This window comes from Lutzomyia longipalpis, chromosome 4 (assembly GCF_024334085.1).
Source record: "Lutzomyia longipalpis isolate SR_M1_2022 chromosome 4, ASM2433408v1".
NCBI classification, from domain to species: Eukaryota; Metazoa; Arthropoda; class Insecta; order Diptera; family Psychodidae; genus Lutzomyia; species Lutzomyia longipalpis.
This window is the reverse complement of record NC_074710.1, coordinates 20,316,380-20,338,348: the sequence shown is the minus strand read 5'-3', so window position 1 is coordinate 20,338,348 and position 21,969 is coordinate 20,316,380. Positions and strand designations below refer to the sequence as shown.

Below are 21,969 nucleotides of genomic sequence, written 5' to 3'. Positions count from 1 at the left end.
TTTTTTTGTTGGACATTCTTCAGGCTATCAAATTATTTGAAAAGTTTGAAAATCATCTAACGGAAAATTGATTAAAAAATCAAAACAAGACCATTGATTTTCGTTTGTTTATTATGCTAATTCCCTAAGAAACGAAGCTTTGATTTTTTGGGATCACAGAGGTATGCCCTCGTCAATTTAATACCATCAATAGCTCCAATTTTGGCTAAATTGATTGAACGACACCCCAAAAATTTAAACATCAACTTCGATCGAAAACAGGAGGGAGTGCTCTTCATCATGCAGAGAGAGAGATCAACTTAATTATATTGAATGTAATTTCTGAAGTATTTCTTGCCGTAGGGCTGTGTGTGTGTCTGAACAGACTATTCAATTGTTCAATCAATTGACCATCTCTTATAGCTCAAATTGATTGACTTGATTTCATACTCGAATGTGTGAGAGAGCCCAAGAACCGGAGATTTTCCCGGCAAAATATGCTGACTGTTGCAGTGAATAAATTTGGTAATTCATCATGATGTTTAGGGAAATGGCTGGGAATGCATTTCCCAATGCCTGTGCTGCATAGAGGAGGAGGAGGAGGCGAAGAATATGGACAAAAGTTAGTGTCACAGCATTTAATTCTGGCAGTTGTGCCCCAAACCCTTTGCACACGTTTTACCCCCTGGAGAGAAATTTAATTGGGCTAATTGAAATTGCAAAATTCAAATGATTGCACTTTAAAATGTGCTTCTCACATTTCCCACCACCACCATCCCTTCGCCTCATCCACAAGGGGCCTAATATACGAATGTTGGGGCTACAGAGGGCTGTTGGGAGCAGAGTGAGAAGCTCCTCCAGGGAGACGTTCTATAGAGCTATGGGAAGCATAAATTAACCGACTCAACATAAACTCGACAAAATTCACTTGATTCTTCAACATGACATTGATTTATTCACTCACAAGTTGAGATCATGGGGAGCTTTTTAAGGGGGAGGGGGGTGAAGGGTTGGCTCTATGAGCGACTCTGTGACTCAAGGTGGTTTTGCATTGCAGCACAATATTTCAATTATTTTATTTAAGGAGATTTAATTAAAATGTACAAATGTTAGGAAAAAGAAAATTCTGTTTTTACTGTACTGAAAAAAAAAATTAAAATATTGGGGAATTCACTTGAAAGCGTAAGAGTTTTTACGCGCATAAAAAGAAAAATTGAGAAAGCGTAAGATATGATTTTTTTGAGTTCTTCTATTGCGTAAAGAAAAATAAGAAAAATGCATGGAAGTTGTTCTAATTTACAATTCATGTTCTTAAAAATTAAAATTAAAAATCGTAAATTCTTGTTATAATTGTTGAAAATAAATCTCTCCCCTTAGTTTCATTTAAGTTTTACGTATCTACGCAGAGAAATTCATTATTTTTCTTAAAAATCAATAAAAAAGAAGGGTTTTTTGTTGTTTTTCTAATGGCTTAAAACGAGCAACTGAGGATTTTGAATAACGTCTCTACTAGGGGGATTTCCTAAAACATTTCTGGAATATTTTTCTAGAGCCAACTTAATCTCACTTTTTATTTTTGTGCTCAAAAAAGTAAAATTAAAAAATTAATGGAAAAATTAGCGAAGAAAACTCCCTGAGAGCTTCAATTTCACGCTATTGAATGCTTTTCTAGCTGAAAATTCATAGGAAAATTGATTTTTTTTATGCACATTTTGCGTGGAGAAAAATGCTTCTGTTAACATAACCTCAAATTAAATTTTGCGATTCAAAAAATAAGGAATTGTGGTGATTTTTGGATGAAAAATGATTTAAAAGCATGAAAGAAAACTTTCAGAGGGTTTATCATTGCCATTTATTCTAAATACGTCATTCTTAAAGAAGAAAATGTAAGAAAAACATTTAAACATAAAACTACTATTAAACTTCAAGTTACAAACTTGTATTTACGATTTCGCTGTTCGAATGCTGATTATTTTAGTTTTCAATGACTATTTTACGTTTTCAACGTTTTCAGCTTACTTAAGTAATTTTCTTTGTAATATTGATTGTATAACATAACCTCAAAATATATTCTTTTTGTAATTATCACGAAAAAACTGTTGAAAAAATTTAATAATTTTGAATGTTAATCAATCTCACTATATTCCATTTACGTTTATAAGATTTTTAAATGAAAATAAAAATTAATTGCTTACGCATTATTACTTCTTTACGTCTTTCTTTTACGATCCTGTAGTGAATTTCCCTGATACTTTAAAAAAATTGTTCTATCATTTAGTTCTAAAGATTTTGAATATTGTAAAATTTGATTTTCTAGAGAAAAAAGTTCTTTTTAATTTCACTTTAAATTTTAGCTGTGATTTATTACGCTGAAATTCATCTTAAAATCCTTTAAAAGAATTTTGTAAAAAAAATCTTGACTTCGTAAAGTGAATAGACTCCTTTTTTTCAATTGAACATTCAAATTTCTCATTGCGAAAAAAATTGTACTAAATACTCAAGGCGACAATGGGTCTTAAATCACTTCAACTGGCATCTGTTGCGGAGGAATCAATTGATGTGATTCCAATCTCGTGCGTGTTAATCAAATGGAATTTTTTACGTCAAAGTTCACGCTCGTGTCAATCAATTAATTGCACCAAGAATGCCTAATCGTTCGCACCCAATTGGATGTTTTGAATTCTTTGGCAAGCGCGCGCGCGTCTCACAGTCGCGTGTGCCCCTTCCCGCCCAAATGAAAAATGATCTTGATGATTAAAAAAGAGAGACAGACTGATGGTGAATGAACGTACCTTAATACTGTCGTAGCACGCGGTCACACGACCATTCTGGACCTCCACGTTAGCCGGTGGGTGGGCAAATTTGCACTCAGTGTCCGGGCGTGAACATTTGTTGCGCTGAAACTCACGGCAAACCTCCAGCTGGAGCCAGCGTGAGTCTTTTCCGTTGAGAAGATTGTTCATATTGACCATGGTAGCCATCTCTCTCTGCTTAAATTCTCTTTTTTTTCTCTTAACGATGACTTTGTGAAATCACTCACGCACGACACACGCGAAAATCACTCGCGACACCTTCTTTTATTACCTCACAATGCAAGCTTTCGCTGCTGGAAGAGTTTTCTCTTATTTTTTTCCTATTTCCTCTCTCTCTCTCTTATGGCTGAGGAGCTTTCTCAGTAAAAGCTCTCTTCAATTTTCTTTTCTAATGTTCTCAGTTTTTGCGAAAAAAAATTCGCAGCACTTTTTCTTGGCAGTTTTCAAACTGTGACTGTTGTTGTTAAACCTGCAGGAGCTTTTCCTATCACTCTATCACAAGTTTCTCGTTGTCGGAAAGCTTTCTCATGGACTTTTGCAATGAAAAAGAACAAAATCCTCCACTTTGGCGCGAAAATTGATGGCAAATTTGTGGACTAGAGTTTGAATTCCTCACAGCATCAAATTTCAAGAGATTTTCGCACGAACTTTCTCTCCACGGGGGTTGTTTATATGGCAAAGCAGAAGCAGTTTCTTGTCAGCTTGCAGAGTGTCTCTATGGGGGAGCTTTCGGGAGCTTTCCTTTGTAGCCTTTCACTATTGGAAAATTTTCTCTGTCACGTCAAGATGCTTTTCCATCAGCTGAAAAAGCTCTACAGCAAAGCCAGGGCAAGGTTGTCAAAGGTTGATCTGTAAGATTAATAAGAAAAGGGAATTATTAGATTTTTATTTCATAGGTACATAGCTGAGCTTTTTCATTTATGGTTATTCGGAGAAAGGAATTTATGCATTTTTTTTGGAATTTTTGGGGATAATAAATTTGAAGAGAATATTGTGTTGGGAAACATTGATGAAGACAGATAATCAATTTAACTTTCTTTTAGAAAAAAATAATGGAGAAAAATCACCTCAAGAAGCATTATCCACACCCTAAGAATTTTTTTTGTGTATAGAGCAAATGCTTCAACGCTCCATTGAAACATTTTAACTTATGAACAAAACGAAACACTAAAGCTTGTGCTTTATGTAAAAAATACAATTATATTGTACATAACACTTTTTTTTCCAACATAAAGCATATGCGGTGGTGCTTCATTAATTTAACTTATTTGACTCCCACAACATTTAACTTATAGATAGAAGCTTGAGAAAGTTTGTCAAGTTTGCCAAAAAACTTTAATCACGCCCATTAAAATTTATATTTTTCAGTATGGACCAAATGCTTCACTGCTCCATTGAAGCATTTTCGAAAATGAACAATACTGACAATAATATATTATTCACTGAAGCACTAATAAATCGCTTTATGTTAAAAAAAAATACAATTATATTGTACATAACATATATTTTCAATATTAAGCATATGCAGTGGTGCTTCTTTGATGAAATTTAACTTATATTTAAAAACATTAAAAAGTTTATCAAGTTTGCTAATAATCTTAAATTCTACTCATTGAAATTTATTTTTCTGTATGGAGCAAATGATTCACCGCTCCATTGAAGCATTTTGATAAATAAATAATAGGAAAGACTTTGAATGACGAATAAATCTTGTACTTTATGTGTCACATTATACCTTAAAACTACTTTGTGCATAAAGCATATGTCGCAGTGCTTCATTGACATTTTTTTCTATTGTTCAGACAGAAGTTTAAAAATATTTTCGTGGTAATGAAAAATACGCCAAATATCAAAGATATAAATTAAATTGCATCTTAGTCTGATGCATATGCTTTATGTACGAAATAACACAATATAAAAACCTTGCATTGTGTTTGTTTTAGCAAATCTTTACTAGACTTTTTTTTCAATTTCTTTACAATATTTTCAACGTTTGATCTGCAATGGCTCATCATAAAGCATACAAGAACATTAAATTGCATACACTCCTTTTGACCGTTTAAAACTAAACAAATTTGTTTTATTTATTTTTTCAAGTAATTGAGAGCTGAAAAGAAAATATCTGTCTTGAATTTCATCCAATAGACCAATTTTCATCTATTTTATATCTCATGGTTGTTCCAAGAACAGCAGAGAGAGAGCTGGCTAATTAAATTAATTAGTATCCCATAAACATTCTCTCACAGGGAAATTTGCAAATGAATATAATGGGGCTGTCTGTGTGTGTGTGGAAACACGCCCTGGTTTTCTAACTTTTCCAAAAGGAAAGATCTTCACCCCATTAATCGAAAATAGCCTCGTCAATAAATTTAATCCAATGGAGACAGTTATGAGGCGAAATTTGATCACTTTTCCATACTCCCTTCCACCCTCAAATCACCCTGGTTATTCCTACCCCCGCCCTCCGAAAAACTGTCTCTTCGCAATATTTCCTTCAGCTCGTAGTTATTAGTCTTCGAAGCAGTGTTTGTTTGTCAAACTCTGCAGAGTCATAAAAATAAATGAACCGATCGATTCGCCTCAATTTTTTCCTTCTTCTTTTTTCTTTCTGCAAAAAGCCACCGAGAAAATCCAAAGGGAGTGTGTGTGTGGGGGAGGTATATAAGTAGAAGTAGGAGAAACGTGATGGAAGAAAGAAGGAAGGAAATCTCCTATAAAGAGTATTTAAGCAACTCCCCATAAATTACCCAGGAAAAAAAATACATTCCCTTTAGAGACAAAGAGTGTCCAACATATAAGAAAAACATTTTAGCCACACACTGTAGCATAATAATTTTCCAGACGACGAACGTGTAATTGAATCGGGAGTGGCCCAATATTTGCATACAATTTTTTTCTCTCTTAACATGACTCTCTGTCCCCCCGAAAAAATATTCTTATGGGAGCTTTTCTAGGTCAAACAGCTTGTCTTTTTATCGTACGTTCGCTTCTCAATTGATTGCATCATCAGTGACTCTTAAATGTCGCGCACACACTGTATGTCTCTCCGGAGGAACAGTGGGAAGCAAATTAAGAAGACAGTGCGACAAATATCACGATGAAAATATCAATTCACGGTCACATTTGTGAATTATATCAATTTGACGCCTCTCGCGGGGAAAATTTTCAAGGGGCTGCTAAGTAATATTTCTTTTGAGGAAAATTAGTTTCTTGCTAATGCCTAAAGGCGAAGCTTTTTAACAAATAAATCCCATTTAAAAAGACAAGAAATGTTTTAAGATATAAAATTTTACAGAAAAATGCTTGAAAAGAAGGAGTATATGCATTTTTGGGCTACAAAAAAATCATTGGGGTAAATATATTCTACCAATGTAAATCATGTGGAACTTCGAAATTTTTGACATATTTTCTAACGTTTTTGACGCAAAATGTTGTGATTGAGAAAATCGCAAAATTCTCTGTTTTAGTGGGTCTAAAAGTGAAATTCCTTGTAGCGGACCGAAAGGCGAGAAGTTTAGCTATCAACTACTATCAATCTCTCAGGTGGAAAATCCTTGGAAATGTTGGAAAATTCCACCGACTTTATTTACCCCGCTGGTGACTATATTTACCCTTCGAGTTAAAAAAAAAAGTCAGAAGCGGAAGGGTTCAGGAAAAACTCGAAAACTCATATTTCCCGTGGAGATAGGGAAAAGCGGTCTGAGACAAAGTTGTAGGCCAGGAAATTTCCTATGAAAATGACTTATCGAGGAAATTCTCTTGCCTTTGGGGAATCCTGCAGATAAGGATTTATGCAAATTGACTTTGTTTTTGCCCCGGTCTCCCCTAAATATAATTCACTCACAAGCATAAATGAAAGCTATTTGCTACTAAAAATTTTCTGCTTTTCCCCTAAAGTTCGTCTTCAACAACTTTGTCGATCTCATACAAAGTCTCGTATTTATGGGTCCACTAAAATAAATATTTGCTACAAAGCACGTGAGTTTATCGTCGCAGCTGTTGCCTTCAAAAAAAGCTTTTTTTTAAAGTTTCTCTGTAAGTTATTTGTTGGATCTACTAAATAGTAAAACGTTCCATGAATGACATTCCGCTCCTCGTGATTTGACGAGCATTTTTCTTGCATGTCAAGGAAGTGCTAAATGTTCAATATTCGTTTTTTTTCTTCATCTTTCATCTCTGTATCGAGTTGTGATCTCATTTAGTTATGTAGTGTGTGAGTCTGCAAAATTGCAGATCGCAAATGATGAATTAATACGGGCAAAAGGCATCACTTGGCAAGTAAATTTATATTTATAAATGCCATGAGTTTGTGCCGCAAGAATAGGAAGAGGAGGGAAGAAAAATGGCTACACGGGAGCCGCGACGCTGTAAGTCGCGCAACAGAAAGAGAAAGATGGTGTGACCATTATGAAAATCTCGAATTTATAATTTTACCATCTGTTGCCGCGCCACACTGAAAAGCCCCATAAGCGCGGTCTCTGGATCACGAGATCAATGATCGTTTCAGCGAAAACTTTTCTCGTGTTTCGCCTTTTTGCCTCCGCGTCTCTATATATACCTTTAAGAGTTTTTTTTTCTTCGCTTCTTTTTGAATAAATAAATTTTACAACCGTGTGCGTGTTGGACAAGCACAACCGAAAAACCCCCATCGTGCCACCACAGAGTAAAAATGTATATCACCTTTCGCGAGAATGATTTCTTAGTGCAGAACGCGCGCGTACTCAACAATTGAGGCACAAAATAATGCTACACAATGTTGGAGATCTCAATGTTTCTTTTTTCTCTCGTTCTTTTGCCTCTCATTTTGTGGCAAAATTTCCAACATCAATGCCATCGCCCACACAAATCTCCGGCCAAAGGCTCTTTTGGGAGACGAAAAATGTCTGTTAGCAGCACTGCAGCACTGCGGATTAAGCTGCGGCTAAGTGATCATATAACTCCGGGGCCGGGTGTCGCGCGAAAGTTTTTTTTAAACCTCTTTAAATTGCTACAGATGAAATCTGAGAGATTACATTTACACAGTCTTTTGTAACAAAATAAAATTGCATTGAGATTTATTTTCTTGCCTTTCAACAGTTTTGCACTCAAAAGACACACAGATCTCAGACTGAGAGAACTGCGCGAGCACGGAAAGGCTTGAGAAGCAGCCAAAGGTTGTGAAAAGTCAAAATGTTCAAAGATAATTTCACAGAAATTTGAATTTTTCTCACAATTTATGACTAAAAGAGAGAAAGAAAAAAGACTTCTGTGTGATGATCAGAAGTAAAATTAACTGAATAGATCAAATATTATGTCGTGGAAATTAATTACAAACCCCTTAAGAAAGGTTCGGATTCAAAATTCAAAGCTTGGTGGAGATAGGATGTTCTTTATTGGAGTGTTTTGCCGAACATTGCAGCTTATGTTTCTTATTTACTTATTTTAAATCAAAAAAATGATTGGTTTGTCCAATTTGGATACAAAAATAAAGAAAAATGGTGTCCGGAATATCATTCCGGACCGCTAAATAATGTCCGGAAGGATTTCCGGAAGCAGTCAAGATCAAAGAATAAAAATTAAGGAAAATCATCCCATGTCATTTTCATTCAAAATTTTCATTCCTAAGCTTAAATTTATCAAAATTTTCCAAAGATATTCCTTCTCAACACTAGGAGGAGCTGAATTTCTAACCTCAAACTTTGAGCCAAATTTTCTATAATAAAGAAAACATTTTTCCAGTTTTTTTTATCTCCTACACATAGATGTAGAATTCATCAAGATAAGTTGGATAGATTTTTTAATCTATGGCGGATTAAAAAAAAATCTTATTGGCAGCGATTACCAGTTTTGTCCTCCAGTGTTAATAAAATCATTTTTCTCTGAAAGCTTCTCCATCATGAAAGGGTTAAAATAAATTATGTATGTACGTAACACCAAAAAGTAGTACACCCTTGATATTTTGCAAAAGAAACTCATTCCTTGTGAGGAAAATGCTTTGTAATTGGAATAAACAAAACCCCCATCTGCAGAAAGTCAGAACGGATACCCCGTAGTCTAATCAATATATCTTGAAAATGTTTTTAGATAAGCACGCCAGGGGCCTACACCACAGGAAATCAAGAACGATGCCAAGAGGGGGTGAAAATGCAAAAAAAATAGGAGTCACTTTCTCAAATTAAAATAAACATCTTGGTGAATTTTCAACTCTCCCGGCAATCACTCAATGTTCGCCCCCCCTCTCAGTCAGTGGAAAATCTACCGCACAACCCCCTCAGTACTTGATTTTCCTCCCGGGGTCTGCCTATGACGTCAGACAGGAAGCCAGTCCGCATTTCCATTCGACATTCGGTGATCGACACGTTTCGCAATCGAATTGAATAGCGATGTGGATGGATTGGGCAGGGCAGGAGGGGGTGGGGGTGAGTCCGTGTCGTCCGTTGGTGTGTTTACCCAACTTGGATGGGTATATCCACATTGCGAACAATATGATATTCTCCAACAAGCATCACCCACATCAATTTCCCACCCACACCGCCCTGCGGCAACCCCCATTGCGAAGACAAGCTGTGAGTTCAATGGACAACAAAAGGGGGTTGAATCGTCCCGGAGACGATGCGAAAAGGGCTTCAATTGTACTGCGCGCTGCAAAGGGGATGTGATGATGATGACCAAAGGGTTGTGTTCAGCATACATATGTACATACAATATGCATACAAATCCATAAAGTTGGGAAATACTCGCAATTTCCACACGATACTCGCTCACTCTTCCAACAATTTCCCACACAAAACAATAATTCAGGACCCTCTGCTGAGGATTTCCCTGCAGAGATATTTTCTTCCTTTTCCTTTTTTTCCAAGGAATTGTATTCCCCTTATCGCGAAAATTCACCAAATAAACGGCCCGCAAGGTCCTCAAGTATGTGTGGAAATTCAATAAATTTAATTTTTTCTTCAATTTTAGCAACATTTGTTTGATCTTTGGCTTTGAAAGCATTTTGATGAACTTTTGGGAGCTTTTTTTTGTATTTGAAAATTAATTAATTAATCAATGAAATAATAGAGGAACGTGGCCCAATTCGGACCTATTACGGCCTTAAGAAGTGCATTAAATGGCCTTTAAAATGGTACTAAATTTAAGAATATTGTTTTATATTTTATATAATTTTTTTTCTCATTCTGCGAGGTCCTTTGGAGGTCCGAATTGGGCCACGTTCCCCTAATGTTCTCAAGAATTAACCCTTGCAATATTATGTGTGTTGATTCTGTCATTATGTTGATGATATTACCAATGTATCTTCTGTAAAGATTAACCGTGATGAAACTTTAAATTCAAATTCGTCAGTTATAAGATTTTAGGTATTCTGGGAAAAATCTTATAAGATTTTGACATTTTATTTCATTCATTAATTAAGGTTTTGAAGGAAAATTACTGCTTCAGGGCTCTTTAGAGATCTTTAGAATGATAATAGAACGATCAGAAACACCATCTGTCAAAATTTTATAAGAACTTTCAAGTTGTAAGAAAAGATTGAGAGAAAAGTTGAAAGAAAAGATTTTTAACAGAATCAACCCAAAGCTTAAAACTCGAATTCTCAATTTGGAGTCGATTCTGATAAAAAATCTTTTCATTTCTTTTCTAACAATTTAAAAGTTATTGTAAGATTTTGACAGTTATATTTTTTTAAATCGTTTTATTGTCGTTCTATAAAATAAAATCAAAGAATTTGTTGTTCCAAAAAATAGCCAAAAAGATCTTTAAAATGCTCTGGAAAAGAAATTTTCTTTCAAAAACAAAAACTCAAAGCCTTAACTATTAAAGAGTTTAAAAAAAGCAACTTTTGAAGCACTTTTTAGTTGTGATTTTTTTCTCTGAGTGCAATTCTCTCTATATGGCTTCACGAACAAATTCGTCCAAATTTCCCGAGACAGAGACACCACCGCCCCCCGAAAATGTTATTATTTTTTATTCTCACCATCATGGGGTGGATACACATATATAAAATAAAGCTACACGGAGTATTTTCACGAGATGCTGCGAGAAAAATTCATACAAGTGGGAGAACATCCCATAAATTCTCGTCGACTTTGCGACTTTTCGGTTGCCTCTCAGCATAAACTCCAACTACAACGGTGGCACCCCCACAGCCACCTACCCCCCTTCACCTCCGGCAAACATTTTGCGACGTGGGTAGTTTCATTTCTTCCTAGCAAAACGGGCACATGAGATCGTGCGGGGGTGGAAGTTGCTTGACTCCCAGACTCCCTTGAGATGATTAAATCATGCCAACACACACACACGAGAGTCAGGGGTAGCAGGGGTGGTTGAAATGGAACAAATATTGCACATTTTCCCATTCTCGCATGCCCCAACCCCCGTGTGTTGTATATACTTTTCAATAAACACAAATTTTCCCCGTGTCTCGTAAAATGCAATAATACGGGCAAAAATGACTAGGAGATGCTATTTATTGTGCAATTTTATCGCACATTTAGCCACCCTCAAAAAAAAATTCGCATACACTTCGCGGCATTTTATTGGCCTACACTTCCGTGGAATAGGCAAACACACAGATGAAAAAAAAATTAAGAATAAAAAATATCATTCTTGCGGTATGAAGGAGAATTTTTTTGCTATGTGGAAGAAAATCGTATAATTATAGTTTGACGAGAGACGGAGAGAGATGCAAAAGTGCGGGATGCGAATTGTTCTACAGAGACTTTGGGGAGCGGTGGGAGGGAGAGTGGGTGGCTTGGGGGAGTTTTGTGCGATGTTGTAATTCAAAAGGAAGAACTCTCGAAAGAATTGTTGACATGGTGCAATTCTTCGACAAACAACGAACTTATAAGGCAGAATAATAGGGAGAACAAGAGACTTGAGCTGTATGTGGAATTATTAGAAAGTTTTCGAGCGTCTCATATTCTTTACTTATTGTTGTTGATGCGGTTTTCAGACCATTTTGCCATACAATCGCTACACTACGAGAAAATATGTGTGCGCGCATGCAAAATGGAGCTGTTTATTTTGCTTTTGTGCAAAATATTAATTCATATTATAAAATTTCTCATTTTCCTTTGAGAATTTCCTCAGAGAGAGAGAGAGAGAAGGTTCTTGTTGGTTGTGAGCTCTTTTGCTCATTTTCTTGTACCATGCCTTTGGCTATAGGTGAAAGAGATATTTCAGAATTCTAGTAAAAAATAGACTTTTCGCAATTCTAACGTTAAAATTCATTAATAATGGTTGATTTACTTCAAAGTTCATGGGATCTTAGGAAAGAAAGTTTCTAACGTTATAAAGGAAACTTCAAACTTTCGAAAATATACATTTAACACTGAACAAGAATCTTAGCATGTTAGATTAAATTCAAATGTCAGAATACACGTCAAACGTAAAAAAAATGAAATGTCATTTACTCTGAAACGTCGTAAAGCATAAAAAAAGAAGACGAGATAGGGGAGGGCGGGGCTAATAAAGTCACTTAAGGGTTTAGAAAAAGCCTAAAATATAATATTTCCTAGCTAGATAGAAGAAAATGATCTGAGAAAGAGTTATAGGGCAGTAAATTTCCTAAAGAAATGAGCAATACATTTCGCTTTATCTATTTGGGAAATATTATATTTTGAGCTTTTTCTAAACCCTTAAGTGACTTTTTTAACCCCGCTCTCCCCTAGGTTTTAAAAAACATGTGTCAAATGTTTGAATAAACGTTAAACGTGCGAATAAACGTCAAATGTTATGTAAGGAACAAACGTCAAAAGTTTAAAAGGGTATGTGGATCGTTAAAAAACGTCAAACTTTAAAAGAAAACCTTGAAGGTTAGAAACAGAATGTCAACGTTAGAATTGTTAAACAAAAGCTCCTTATTTGAATGCAAAGATCATTAATTTAGGTTAGAAGTAATCTCAATTTTCATAAACAGAATCCTAAAGTCAACCGTTTTTAGCAACCATATATATTTGAAATATTTAAAAATTAACGGAATTCAAAGGAAATTTGAGAGTTGATTGATCTAGGTGGGGGCCCAGTGTTAAACCCTGTAGTGTGGTTAATCACTCATTCCTGATTTTATTTGGGTGCAGACTAAAGACTCAATCTTTCCCGATGCAGTGGCAGAGACACACTCTGTGTGTATTGGAGCCTCCAGTGGGGATTCCACATAGCTAGCTCCTCTAGCTCCTCCATATATATATTTGTATGTAAACTCAACGTAAACCAATGGCATTGTCATGGATGCGTGGCGGGAAGAGCGGGAGACAAACGGGGAAAAACTTGAAGTGTGGAGTCTCTCGGAGACAGCGAAGCAAATCAGTTGAACAGAGTTCTGGGGGCTGGGTGGGGGGGTACGAGTGGGGTGGAAGCTGAGGAATCTCATTCATTTGTTTGTGCATTTTAATGGCACTCGAGGAGAGTACTGTGCGGGAATGTTACTCCGGTGTCGGAGTACGAGAGGAGAAAATGAATTTTGCCAGTGACATACTAAAATGAACGTCGGCGGCTTTTGTGCTTGTCACATCGTCTAAAGAGGAGGAATGGCATCAACCCAAATCGTTGAGGCGTCTTTGGTCACAAATGCATTTTTAATGATTGCCAATATAGCCATGGTTGGTGTAGCTGTGGCATGATATCAACTTAATTCCGCCTCCGGATCATTGGTGGAGGATGAGAGGATAATGCGTTCGCCTTCGGTTAATGTTTAATATGTCTCCCATCGCTTCTAGGGCTTCCTCCAGGGGATGATGGTTTAAGAGAATGGTTGGTTAGGGGCTGTTTTCTTCCGCAATGAGATGAGATATCTCACAAAAAGACGTTCGTTTAGAATATTTCTTGATAATTTGATTTTTTTTTAAATTTAACTTTTTCGTGTCCGCATAAAAATTGAAACATTCGATAAAAGTATGTTTATTTGTCGAACTTTCATTTTTTTTTATTTTTCTGGAAGATTATTCGAATCACCCGAATACAGGTAAATTATCCGACATGCCTAGCTACACTACAAACCAATTAACATTTTTAGGGTTAAATTTAGTACTTTTCAGGCCTGAATTAAGAACATTTTAGGCTGAAATTAAGCACCTTTAAAAGTTTTTTTTTTCTATTTATTCTGAGCCTTCTTATAATTAAAATACGGCTAACGTTCTTCGGCTTGAATCAAGAACTTTTTAGGCTTGATTTTAGTACGTTTTGAGTTTTTGCTCCTAAATCTGTGTCTGCTCCTATAGCATATTTCTAACTCAAAAACCTCTTTGTGTTTTGCGCAAATTTTCCATAAAATATTAAAGAATCTAAACATCAAAGAATTCAAAACTGCATAAACTCCTTTTTAGTACAAAAGATCAAATTAAGTCCATTCTGTGCCACTTATAGGCATTAGTATTGGTACAATGAAGAAGTGAATGCATTCCCAAAAGCATCCGTATGATAAATATTGCAAAATGTGCACGCACTACACCGAGAAATCCCACCAGAAGTGCCATCAAATTGCATTTCAATGTGAATTGCGTGTGTCCAAATTGTGGGTGATTATTCGGGGCGGGAGGGAGGGGTGGAAAGTGAGGGTTGTGCCTAGGGGTGGTATTCCTTGGTAGATTCAGTGCGATTGTGAAGTATATTTTGCATATTGCGGAGTGTGGTACGGCCCGAGGGTGGACTCTGACTGGGCGAACAATATTTGCCATATAGAGCAGCTGGTTGAAATTTTGTGGCTGAATTGTAATCATTTTCTCCTCATCTCGGCTATTTTGGTCATTTTATGCGTGTCGCGCACGTTATCCATTTGCATTTAACCATTTTTATGTTGCGAAAAAGGAGTGAGTTTGTCCTCCTGCACGTACTCCATGGGGTTGTACGCTGGGTTATAATTTTGCAAAGTAGGGGTGGTGCGAGCTTTGGGACACAATTATCATCCACCATACCAACAATCATCCCCCGCGCGCACCGAAAGGGGTTCATATGTGTTCATTGGGATGTTTTATTTGTCATGCAAATTATGAGTGTTTTTCTGGGGAGATACACACACCACTATTAACAGATGGTGTGTGCAAAACACGAGGCTCGTTTTTCTCTATATTAATACTTCAATTTAATACAAAAGCATGTAATTTTGTAAGGTGGTAAAGCCATGAAGGGTCTCAATTTTTTTTGTATTATTAAATTAAATTTTGCTTTGTAAATTTTATACAGGATATCCGTTTATTTTTTTTCTTCCTCCTCATTTGAGCTAAATGGGGAGGGAAGAGTGCCTTGAAGGACACAAAAAATACGCCAAAATGACTCACTGAATTCCAATCTTAAATGTACGTAGTTTTGGGAGGGAGGGGTCTGGGAAATGGGGAGGTATTCCTCACGAAATTTAATTACATCCCATTCCGTTGGAGCCTTTAAATTAATTTTATTATTCTTTTGTAAAAACATTCGATCTTCTTCAGCATTTTTGAGGGTTGTTTTGTGGAAGAAATTCTCTTTCTGTTTCTCAAACTGAATCCTGCCAATTTGCTCCTTCGCTGTATTACATCAAGGGGTTGTAATCTGAATAGAAATATTTGTATCTTCGGAATTATTTGGATGATTCACAAAAACAAAATTAAAATATTTAATACTAGTCAACCCAAGCCCCCAATCACGTGTGAGCAAACTCCACTTTAAGCTTTATAGGGTGGCGTATATTAGTAGGGGGATGAATAATACGGTACCCCGAAAAATTCTAAAAAATAAAAAAAAATCCCGTTATCTGACCCTTCAGCAGGTAGAAAATGGGAAAAATCAGTTTTTCTGTGGGGGCGCTATAAAGGGGGGTTGGGGCGGAATCCCATATAGCGCTTGCAACTCGTATTGACCCCCTCTACCCCCATACCAAATTTCATCAAGATCGGCCCAGCCGTTTAGGAGGAGTTCATGTGCCACAGACAAACATTTCAGCTTTATATATTAAGATTGAAGATTTAATTTAAGCCTGAAACGTTCTTAATTTAATTGTAAAACGTACTTAATTCAAATCTAAAATTTACTAAATTCAAACTGAAAAGAATTATTTGGATTTTAGTCCTTAAAAGACTCAGATAGAAGAGAAAAAATCTTTAAAAGGTACTAAATTGAAGCCCAAATATGCTTAATTTAAGACTATAACCTGCTAAAATTAAGCCGAAAATAAATAATTCGGTTCGTTTTATAGCAATGAGTGCTTATCCGAAGGAAATATTCAGATTATTTTTCCAATATTCGGTTGTTTCATCATAAAATATTCGACAGATAAGCACCCCTTGTGTACTACGTACATTTGAATGAAAGAAAAATCTCTCGGGGCGATGAATGCAAAATCACAACGACGAAGAAAATTTTCTCAAGGGGGTTTGGCACATTCGGCGCAATGGAATTGCCATTCGTCTCGCTATAAGCTTACATCAGGGCAAACCCCCTTGAGAGAGCGAGAAAAGGTGGAAGTGGAAGAAACCTCACCCCGTTGTACCTCCTTGGTGTGGACAAGACGCGGCGCTATATTGGTCCCACCCTTAATTTCAAACAAGGCAAAAGAAGGGTATTTAGTTCAACCCCAAAAATCCCTTATAGTGCGCACAATGAATAATTTATGCGAGCATGAAAACTACGTCGTGTGTCCGATAATCAAAATAATACACACAAAAGTTGAATTTATGGGTGACAATAATATGGTGAATGGCATTTTGTGGGGCTTCCTCTGTTGTCCATTTAATCCACCACCAATATTGAATGTGCATCCCAGGACGCGCCTGACTGACCCACAGGGTGAGGTGAGGAGGGTTCACACTAAATGGGCTTCAGTGCTGTGTTCTCTTCCATCCCAGCAGAACATGCGGTCGAAGTCCTCTCTCATTGAGAAATTTTCCCGCCACGAGAACATTTTTCCCCAAAAAAAAACAGCTCACCACAGAGAAGAAATTGCAAGTGAAAAATATTGCAATTAATCGCATCATTAATTTTGCGGGATTTTTTTGCTCCTTCGCCTAAACATTAATTTGATTTACAGCGTGAAAATTTCGCAAAAAACGTAGAGAAAAAATACGCGAGAAATCTGTGTGAAAATGTGCATTTTTCCCAAGCATAAAGCTCTGTGTGTGCGCGCGAGCTTTTTCCCCGGTCATTATCCACTTCATTTCCTCCTACTAATATTTCGAAAAGCCACTCCGGAGAGAACAAAAAAGAAAGAAAGAAAGAATCAGCAGAATTAATGAGAGAAAATAGAAAAATTATGCGTAAATTCAAATTGAAATAATTGAGCTTTTCCTACACACGTTTCTCCTCTTTTCTTTGAGGGTTAAATCTCATTAAAAGCTCAACATGTTGGACGATTTTTTTGCTCCTTAAGGGGGATTTAATGGGATGATTTTGATACGCGATAGCTTTTAGAGGATATCAAATAAATCACAGAAAATTACAATGAAAATGAGTTTATGTACTTTTGTGGATTCCAAATTAACAAAATGAAAAATTATGGTTAGTTAGAGGAAACTTGTTGGGAATGAATTAAAGTTTTATATCAGAAAAGTAATAAGGATCCGAGTTATTTCTTGGATCATTTAATTTATTTTGACGTTCAATTCTAACGTAAGACGTTTAACGTCTATTCATTTTTTTCTAGTGTTTGACATTTCTCTTTTAGATTGACATTTACATAGTTATTTATATAAATTTTGGTATTTATTTTAACGTTTGAAATTTATTTAAACGATTATTCTAACGTTTGGCGTTCTTTTTTGACATTTCTAGAGTCACAAAGTTTATAAAAATAAATTAAATTTATTCTAACGTTATTTTAACGGTTATATCTAATCATCGACGTTTTTTATATAAAATTTAAGGTGTATTCGTTTGTCGTTTTTTTTTTTTAAATAAAGCTTTATGTTTATTTTTTTTTAACGATTGACGTTTACTTATTTTTAGCGTAGTTTGAAATCTAATTTCACATTTTTTTCATGCAAATTTTAGCCTAGAAATAGTTAATTTATTTTTAATTTTTAAAATAAAAAATCTAATCTGTCTTATGATGCTTTAGCCATCCACTTGTTATTTTTTTCTAAAAGAAAAATAAACGTTGAAAGAAGTCGAAAAACATCTTGTTTCGAAACTTATAAATAAAATATCTCTATCAAAACAAATACAATGAAGATTAATCAACGCAGACCGCTAAGTAATTTATTTTATAAGCTGTCTTGTGCTTTTCAAATACACGGATTGTCCACATAAGTGGCAGAACAACCAAAATTGTGACGCCAATACATTTTCTCGGGAACACTGTTGGAAGATTTTCATAAAAGCATCAAACCACCTGTCATCATTTAATCCTCAAATTAACATCATTCGACTATTTTTGAGTGCCTCATAAAATGCACTGTGAGAGAAAGCTCAGTGCGTTGCTTCCAAGAACTTCTTCTTGCCGGGACGTCTTATCGATATTTCTTCTCTCTCGATTTTTTTTTTCATTTCTTTCTATCATGGCGTGAATTTTTAATGACTCCCCCGTATGTGTGATGACTAATCTTGCAAACTGCAGTTATTTGTTTTGCTTTCTAAACCTATTAAAGTTTCTCACATTCGGTGAATTTGATAGTAATAAAATAATGAATTTAACAATAAAAAACCCCGAGAGAATTTTCACTTTAAGAAATTCTTTTCATTAAAAGAAAAAGAGGAAAATGACTCATGGTTAGGACAGAGATGGAAACAACGTCGCCGTAATGAGCGACAGTCCTCGGGAGATTTTCCCACAGAAAAGTCTCCCTCATTAAAGCCCTCGCATTGGTGAGTTAGATAATCCCCCACGGAAATTTGCGTGCGAATTTTGTAAGCAGGGAAAAGTCTTCAACCAGATCGCATTATGGGTGATGGAAAGTTTTGCAAGTTCTCAACATTTTAATTGAATAATCCACTCACAGCAAATCTTCCCAATTTTCAACCCGTCCACACAACACCACAGAATTTCCCTTAAGGGCCACACCCGCCCCCAAAAACACTTTGTAAGCTTTCGGTGGTGAAGGATCTTTTTCTTGCACAACTTGCAAAGTCTCGAGGAGATATTTTTGTTTTTCACACAAATTTTCAGACATTTTCCACGACAAAAAACACGAGCTTTGCGCTTTTCCACCGAAAAGCGTTGATATAGAAATATTTTGAAATTGATAAAATTAAATTTTTCACTGATTTTGAGGTTAGGAATTCGAGGCGTCCTTCTTTGAGCTAGTTAAATCCGCCATATTGGGCCTTATTCAGCGACCAACGACATTTCGATTTACGAAAAATGATTAAAATAAATTAAATTAATTATCAAAGATAGTTTAATGAATTAGAGATGACAATAAGACAATTTTTTAAGCTTAATTGTTCTTTATAAAATTAAAGTAAATGTTTTTCCTAAGGAGCAAAGCGGTTAAGTTCAAAGGAGTTTATTCATTTTTAGTCTCTCATGAAGTCATTCAAAAATACTCGCAAGATAAACATTAGAGGCAATATAAAGATTTTTTGAAGCTTGTCGAAGCAAAAGAACCAACAATTTGTTCTCTCTAGTAAAAAATAGTAATAGGGGGCTCTCGGGGTACAGCAAAACGTAAGGGCCGTATTGACAAAAGAGACTTTAACTATCTTCTTTTCCAGTTTATGAGTTTTTCTCCTCAAAACAGAGATTTTTTGCAGGCGAAATTTTAGATATAATAAAGGAAAATATCACGAAAACAATTTTCAAATGAAACATCTCCCCTTTAAGCATTGAAAACATTTTTTTCCACCATAAAGAGCCATTTTCTACACCATAAGCAATCGCTGGAGACGCTCATAAGATATTCGATCGCATGGATCATATTTCAGACGCCAGCGCCAGCGGTCCGGAAATCATCCACGGAAGGGGGCACTTTTGGGCGGAAGATATGTATGTGTTTTTTTTTTCCTTCGCTATATAGCGTGCAAGAGTGGCACAGCATGAAAATCCCGCGAGTGAGACAGAGTGTCCGCCGACATAAAAATCAAATTGAGCCCATTAGCATAATTCTTAAGGTCATTGGGTAAATGCTGCGAGAGCGAGTGAATTGGACTCGAGGCGATTTTTTTTCACATGACTGTGTGTGCATGCAGAGGAGTTTTGTGATGTTTGAAGAAAAACTGACTCACTCTTCCCACCAAAATGCGATAGAAATTGCCCGCTCGCGCGATAAAAATTCATCGCGGGGGCTACCAAATGACACAAAATTGTACCACAACCACGTGGCATAATTTCAAAATTAAATCCCTCAGTGGAGATTATTATATTTTCTTCATCGTGATGGTGTTGCAAGTTTTTCCTGGCATTTGAAAAAGAGCACTAGCAGGGAATTTTTCGAGTGTGGTGTGCTGTGCAAGAGAGTGTGGGCGAGGCGCGATTTTCTAATTTTAGATTCAACTTCAAAAATCAAAATCATCATCTCGAGATGTGTTGGAAAAGCACCACAAAAGTGAGACAGAGACAGAGAAAAGCAAAAAGTGTGAGGATTGCGAAAGAGCGCACGATTGTGTTGCTCCAGAGCTTCCTAAATATTTTATACGACGGGGGATTTTGAACAGAGTAGATGCACTCAGAAAAATTACAAAGTTTATTCAATTGAATACAGGGCAAACTCAAAGTATATTAGATTTCTTTTAGAATATTAAAGAAAATGTATTTTCTACTTGCTTTTATTGGTTTGTATTTGTTTTTTAAAAGAAATTTCAATTTATAATCAGTTTCAAAGAAAGATAGAAAAGGAATTTATTCATTTTTAAGCTCTTATTGAATTAATGGAAAGTTTAGAAATGAAAAATTAAATATAGTCGATTGTTAATCCTTAGTAAAAATGGCTCAGAATAAATATTCAAAAATTGAAAATTACCTGAAAATTGTGAAAATTCTACTAAAAGGCTTGTTAGGATAGTTATACTCGAAGTCTGCAAAAGAAGCTTAAAAAGATTTTCAACTTTCAATAAGAATGTGCTGGGAAAATTACAGGAAAAATTAATTCCAAATTGTAAAAAATCAGGCTCTATTTTATTTTTCTTTTTATCAATGAAGCATATGCTATGCACCACATATACTTAAAACAGTAACGTCCTTTGCTCACTTTTTAGTATTTACAAGCACTAGTTCGTGAAGTAATTTCATTTATTTAATTTTTCTGTCAAGAGCTATAAAATTATTAAAAGTGGAGCAATAGAGCATATGCTTCAAACAGTAATTTCCTTTGATCACTTTGCATTATTTACAAGCACTAGTTCATGAAATAGCTTCATTTATTTAATTTTTCTACCGAGACCTATAAAACTTTTATAGGTGGAGCAATAGAGCATATGCTTCTATCTATTGTCTGTTACCATTTTTATTCTCTTACTCGATAAGCGGTATAGTTTGCAAAGAATTTTTTTTCTCATTTTTCCGAATAGACTTTAAATTCATTGTTAGAATAGCATAGATGCATATGCTTTAAATAATTATTTAATTGCTATGTGGACTAGTTTGGGAAGTATTAACGAAATAAAATTCATTTATTTACTTTTCATTTGAGAGCTTCTCCAGTTGATATTCTTTTGAAATAAAAAATCTATTTTATTTTCCTAATGAGAACTCCGAACAAAAGTATCCTAACTTATTTTTTTAATAAATAGATTTTTAAGAATTTAGTTGGCTGCTGCTCCTTTAAAATATTAAAATGCTTTAATATTTTTTGAAATATTCTTGAATGTTGTGGAATTGCTTAAAAGAAAATCGCGCCACCTATCGAGAAAACCACAATCTGGCGGGAAATTCAAAACTTCTCCCATTAGAAAACCAATAAAATTGCATATTGAATGCTATTTCTCCCATCAATAGTTTTCAAACATTTTGTAATGTAGCTCAAATCAATCCAATCAACTTCTTGTGCGCTATATTTAGCTTTATTTCTGCAATTCAAACATTTCCTTTTAATAAACTGTAAAAACTATAAACCATTTTGTGGCTCAGCGTGCGTTCTTTGTCCTCGCTGTGAGATAATGTGAATGAAGCACGAAGCCCATGTTGGGTGGATTTTTTTTCTTTTACTTCTTTTCCGTAGAAGAAGCGCCTTCCACATACTTGCTCGTGGTGCTTTCTTCCAGTGTTGGGTGAAAGTGGGTTTCAAAAATTCACCCCCTGTTGGTGGTGGTGGTGGATTTTTTTTAAGCCGAGGGGGTCATGGTGATTTTCTTTGCC

The 21,969-nt window shown here is 35.6% G+C and overlaps 1 protein-coding gene across 27 annotated transcripts in view; it reads right to left on the bottom strand.

The window, feature by feature from the left end:
* LOC129794686 (protein muscleblind) overlaps positions 1-21,969 on the bottom strand; it is a 279,292-nt gene that overhangs the window by 211,580 nt on the left and 45,743 nt on the right. For all 27 annotated transcript variants that reach the window (XR_008751068.1, XR_008751070.1, XR_008751069.1 and 24 more), the window contains one exon: positions 2,772-3,641. Coding sequence is in view for 24 of the 27 variants with exons in the window: in XM_055835524.1 (XP_055691499.1) it covers positions 2,772-2,960 (189 nt within the window). In the remaining 3 variants the exon portion in view is untranslated. The remainder of the gene's footprint in view (positions 1-2,771; positions 3,642-21,969) is intronic.